The sequence below is a fragment of the Lolium rigidum genome, chromosome 3, assembly GCF_022539505.1.
Source record: "Lolium rigidum isolate FL_2022 chromosome 3, APGP_CSIRO_Lrig_0.1, whole genome shotgun sequence".
NCBI classification, from domain to species: Eukaryota; Viridiplantae; Streptophyta; class Magnoliopsida; order Poales; family Poaceae; genus Lolium; species Lolium rigidum.
Window position 1 is genome coordinate 412,970,437 of NC_061510.1, and position 5,946 is coordinate 412,976,382.

Sequence of the window (5,946 nt, forward strand, 5' to 3'; positions counted from 1 at the left end):
TAAATTTCGAACAGTATTTCGAAATCATGCATTTAAATTTGAAACAAATAAAAACTGAAATTTCTTAAAAATGAACTTTTTTTAAATTTGAACAATAAAAACGAGAAAACAGGAAACAAAAAGGAAACAAAAAAGGAAAAAAATAATAAGAACAGCGAATACACAAGAAAAAATCGTCAGCGCTGGGCGTGCGGGGCACGATATGTGAGTCGGCACATAGGATTCGCCCCCCTTAACGTGTAGCGAAGCATAAATCTTCCATGACCTGCCTGCCTGCCCCACACAAGTCTCAACCCAACCCAGCCCAACACGGAAGGGCGATGCAGAGGTTCCGTAGCATAGGACGTACGAACAGCGGCACACGAGTGCACCGCGCACTGGCGGCTGCAAACGTCTCACGCACGCACGACGCAATCACGCAAGTCCTATAAGAACCACCGCAGCTGCCGCGAACCACATCGCACCGCACACCTCTCCCTTTGGCTCTAGCTAGCGCAGCATCAGCATCAAGCAGCAAGCAAAGCACGGCGAGAGCTCGGCTGCAGCTGGACCGCCGGCGATGCAGGGCGAGGAGAAGAAAGGGAAGGTGAAGAAGGGGTGGCTGGCGGTGATGGTCGACGAGGACCAGCGGCGGTTCGTCATCCCCATCGCCTACCTCTACCACCCGCTCTTCCGCCGGCTGCTGGAGGCGGCGCGGGACACCTACGGCTACCACTCATCCGGTCCGCTGCGCCTCCCTTGCTCCGTCGACGAGTTCCTCCGCCTGCGAGCGCTCGTCGAGCGGGAGACGTCGTCGGCGCACTCGTCCTCTTCGCACCGCGTGCACTTGGCCCCGTGCACCCGCGCTAAGGTCACGTCGTGATCGATGATCGGCTGTGAGCACGACGACGGTGAGCACCGGAGAGCGTGCGCTGGACTACGCTCATCTGCCGATACGGATACATGCGTGTACCATGGAGAGAGAGGAGAGGGTAGGTGATTAGTCTGGGATACTGCCTTCCGTTTCTTCCGATTTTTGCACATGCATGCATACTAGATCGATTTATACCGATGTATATATAATTGACATTTGGATTCACAGTCGTCGTAGCCAGGCTTAACGACAGACATACTTGAATTGCTCTATTTCCCTCTCTTTTGCAAACTTGAAGACCAAACTAAACAAGGTCGAGATCGGAAACGAATGGCAAACAGGACATGAAACAAGATCAGGGTCGACTCGACAGGCACCAGGCAGACGTCAAGTTGATAAAAAGTGCGTGCGGAACAACATAATAAAGAATACACAGAGACAAGCCTTTTTCGCTTTATAAAGTATATGCTGAAACCAAAGTTCAACCACAAGGACATCACATCGCCTCAAAAAAGAAGGAAAAAAAACTAAAGGACAGCACATACATAGCCCACGAATGTGACCTTAGGTAGAGGACGAGTACATAGTTTGGAAAAGATAGCATGTTTAGTCCTTTTCTTCAGATGGATGACAGGTAGAAAAGTTGTCGATGATCGAAGAGCATGTTGATTCAGAAAATATATAAAGTTGCCGCGTGGAGTATGTCAAACTCACTACTCGATCTGGGACTATAGGAGGGGTCGACATAGTATGTCAACCCATATAATGCCAAGTTTCATTCCCTCCTTTTCATTAAACTCAATGACGCCTTTGTTATAAGATGTTAACTCAAAATAAATCTTACCACAGACAGCTGTAATGCCTTGACACCTGCCAATGTTCACCATTCGGCGAATACCGCCATTTCGGCGCGTGGTGAGTTTGTAGCGGTGTGTGTCCCACTTGGACGCCCCGATCTTGCACGCCCAGATCTCACTTTCATCGAGATCACAGACCACGACAGAGCAGCCTGAAACCGCGCGCACCTGGCATGTTGGAGAGCAAGCACTTGCAGTGTTGTGGGAATCCGTGCTCTTTGGGTGGCAGCTGGATCCTCTGGCCATCCTGAGGCCGCCATAGGAACGTGTGCAAGGAGGCAGGGTCGACAACGAGCACCCAGCCCCGTGAGGTCTCTAAGCAGGGGTAGTGTTGCATCTCGTGGATGGCGAGCGTGCTCAGGGCTTGGCTGGCGATGCTGTAGAGAGGCTGCGAATCGGTACGGGTTCCAACAAGTAGCGGCGACGGCGAGACGCCAGCTGGTTCCTGCACAGACTGCATCTCTATCGTATTATTGACGATCAGGCAGCAGCGCGCGCGCGGTTGTTTGTGGAGATTGTTTGTGCTGAGCCCACCTTATGTAGGCTGCCCGGTTCCCACATGTCCTCCCCAACGGAACGGCGCAAGGATGTGCGATCCTCCGACCGGATAAAACGGCGTCAATTGCACGCGTCAACATCAACAGACAGGTCAACGCGAGCGTTTCCCTTTCCTCGCTAGGCAGTCACGGTCGTCGCGCGCGTCCAGCCTGGCACTTGGTTCATTCATCAACGGAACTCTCGCGCGCGCCTCCGGATTTTAATCGGCCGTCCGTCGCGCTCTCTTTATTCCCTACTACTCTGTCACGTACTACGTGAACCAAAACAATGAAAGAATCGATCCGAAATTTAACATCACCGGCACAAACAAAAACAAAAAAACAAGTCGACTTATCATTCATAGCTGTGCTATTTGCGCGAGTAGTACTCCCGAGTACTAGGAATTTGTTCCGGCCGCTCTTCTTTATAATTTTCAAGTGATGCATGCGTGTACAGCTAGATCGATGAACCGGAAGATGAGCGGATTTCCTTTACCAACAAAAGTGGTAATTAATACTAATACCAAAGGTCAATTTAGCTATGCAGTGCTCCAAAGTTCCGTCTCACCTTTTCCTCTTTTTTCACGTCACATAAATTCATCAAATAACGCCTTCATAAAGCAGCACGCATCTCACCGGCCACCCCTCGCCGATTTTGCACGGTGCCACAAGATCAGATCAGGCGGGTTTAAATGAACCAACGTCCGCCTCCGCCACATCCCTCTTGACATGCACACGTTGCTCTTCGTGAAATTGATGACACGTGCAAGGGTCCTGGGTTCGATGTCACCAACACCGACGTCCACCACGTGAAATTCATGACACGCGCAAGGGTCCTGGGTTCGATGTCACCAACACCGACGCCGTGTTCCCGGCCGACTCGTACGACTATGCAATTGGGCTCATCTACTCCGTGCTCTGTCTAACTGGATGCCATACGAACTGGTCCACGCTGGCTCCGGTCTGCCCAAAAATATGGGGCCTACCCCACCGTCGCATGCACAGCTGGAAGCTATGGACATCTCACTCAAGGGGACAGGCTTCCGGACCATCACGCAAACACCTCGCAGTCGCTACTACCACCACACCATGGTGACTAGGGCTCACATGACTCACCGTCTACGCCAATGGCCGGCTCCCGTCGGTGCTCCTCTACGCCTACGGCAGCCGTCTACATAGCGTTGTCAGCGTCTCCGGCGTCGGCGCCTCCCCTCTAGCCATCGTCGCACGGGATGAACCTCCGCATACGGTCAACGGCAACGGCTATGCGTGGCCATCAGTGTTGATATATCGTCAGTTGATGCCAGCCCCATCTGTGGCCACTCATCAGACTCTGAACCTCCATAGAAACCACACCATGGCCATGTGGTAACAAGGATCAACCCATATTCTCTCAAGATTCCCTCCGACCCCCCCCCCCCAGGGAGTTCGCCCCGTATACATTTAAAACCTTTCTACTTGTGGTCATTGCATGTGCGTGAAGCGAGTCACACTAGGGGGGTTCAATATTAGATCTAGCAACATTTTACCACACTTGTGTATACACCATGTGGACACACACAAGATTTTGGTTAATTCCCACCCTCCTAGGAGTAGGATCCAAAGAAAGCTAACCTGTTGACCCCTCGGATTACAACTTTGACTGGACTTATGCCTTCATTTGAGCTTGATTAGGTCACATGGACATGTGGTAACAAGGATCAACCTATGTACTCTCAAGATTCCCTCCAGTTCATCCCAAGAGGGAGTTCCCCCAAGAACCTTCCCAAGTCTTGTCAGCCCATGTGCGCGAAGCCGGTCACACCCGGGGACCCGTGGTGCGAGATTCATGCTCTATCATTTCATGTGAAACCAAAATTTAGCGACAATCGATTCAAAAAGAATCTTAAAAAATGGAAAACCAACGTGCAACATCATTTTATGGGACCTAATTGCGAGAAACATGGACATACATGGACTACAATAGTTTTTTCCGAAAAATCCCTTCACAAAACTGGACTTCTATGGCTTTCAAGCAAAATGAGATAGGTCATGGCCTTAACCACCGCATAGTTTGTTGAACGGAGCCAATATATTATGAAGGCCGGGGTGTGGATACCGCAAATCGGGCATCCCTCAAAGTTATTTATTTAATATAAATATATTCAAAATATCTTGGAAAATAAGTAAATAAGAACAGAAGCATGATTAGCTCGACAAAAAAATATGCCGACGACATTGACCTGACCCTATCCTGTAATCCGTCTGGCTGGCCGGTGGGAGAGCCCACGTGGAATAGCTACGTCGATGGCCCGCTGTATGCCAAAGGCCATCCTCAGCCAACGCCGACGGGCGATTGTACGCCGACGACTAGGTCCATCTACGCCGACGACCACACTTCTCAGCTCCCTTCCTCGATACCTATGCCGGCAGCCTCGAGGAAAGCCATCGGCGTAGGATCAGGGCCGTCAACATACGTAGATTTTCCTTTAGTGGGTCACAAATGATATATTGATAGTTTGGTTTCAGTTGCTCACAAAAAGATGGAGGTATTTTAAGCGAATGAACTGAAAATATATAACTGGAATATGTGTGGATTATATTTGTGCGAAAATAGAAAAAATAACTGGAATATGTGTGAAAAACGAGGTGAACTTGTACATAATTTTCTTAAAAATTATATAAACCCATATTTAGACAAATATCTTGTTCGTTTGATTTGAGTTGCTCACAACATTTAATTTTTTTTACTGAAATTCTAAAATGGAGTGAAAATATTTTGACAAAAGATATATAACTAGAATATGCGTGAATCATATTTTGCTATTCCTACTAAAATAGCTATACTCATTCCTACTAAGTTAGTTCAAGCAAGCATGATATGTACTACTCGATCCATCAAGTAATTATTGCGTGGTGCAACAAAAACTCTGTTTTAGTTCACGCGGGAAAACACAAGTCCAAATCGAAATTGAGCGCGACGGAATCCAACAACAACTGGCCCAGCATCGGCAGCACCTAGTAGCCTACGGAACCGTCCGATGCAATGTGCACGGTCGATACGCTCCCCGCGCTGAACAAAACAATTAGACCTTTCTATCCGCAAATAAGTGCATGTTTTTTCTATTTTGGAAGCCAAACAATTCCAAATTTCACTGAACTTTTACATAAAATACGGTAACATATGTAATATCAAATTTAAAATACACTTATTTAAGGACGGATGAAGGAGTAGGCAGGTGAATGATGATGGCATCTCAAGTGATCGGCAAGTAGAGTAGTACTGTAACCGGTACATCACCTATATGCATGCATTGTCGACTAGAACATGCTATTAATTAGGATCTAAATGATCTATCACGCGGGAGATGAAATATTGATTCGAGTACATCGGGAATGAAATACGGAGCGATAAACCCAACATGATTACTACTACTTCATCAGAGTCAGAGAGAGAGAGAGAGGAAATAATGAGGAAGTAAATCCTCACTGGAGAACACAAAACGCACGCACCCAACATCCTGCTCGCTTCGCTGCCGCTGCCGCCGCCGCCGCACTCGATCTCGATCTGCTGCTCCCCGCCGGCAACCCAGCACCGCCGCTCACCGGCGCACCCACCCACCCAATCCCATCTAGGCTGGCCACCTAATCCCCTTCACGCCGGCCATCAAAATTCCTCTCCACCCCCTACTAGGCGGGGCAGCGGGAGGCGCAACGGCCT

At 48.9% G+C, this 5,946-nt stretch overlaps 1 protein-coding gene across 1 annotated transcript; it reads left to right on the plus strand.

Annotated features, from left to right (window-relative positions):
* The first annotated feature begins 491 nt into the window (after positions 1-491).
* Positions 492-965, plus strand: LOC124701062 (auxin-responsive protein SAUR32-like). Its single transcript, XM_047233116.1, has one exon. The coding sequence runs from the start codon at positions 560-562 to the stop codon at positions 860-862; it is 303 nt and encodes a 100-aa protein (XP_047089072.1). The 5' UTR covers positions 492-559; the 3' UTR covers positions 863-965.
* Positions 966-5,946: the final 4,981 nt, after the last annotated feature.

What these genes read in the sequence shown, in the direction of transcription:
- LOC124701062 (XM_047233116.1), top strand. Translation starts at nt 560, where the DNA reads ATGCAGGGCGAGGAGAAGAAAGGGAAGGTGAAGAAGGGGTGGCTGGCG.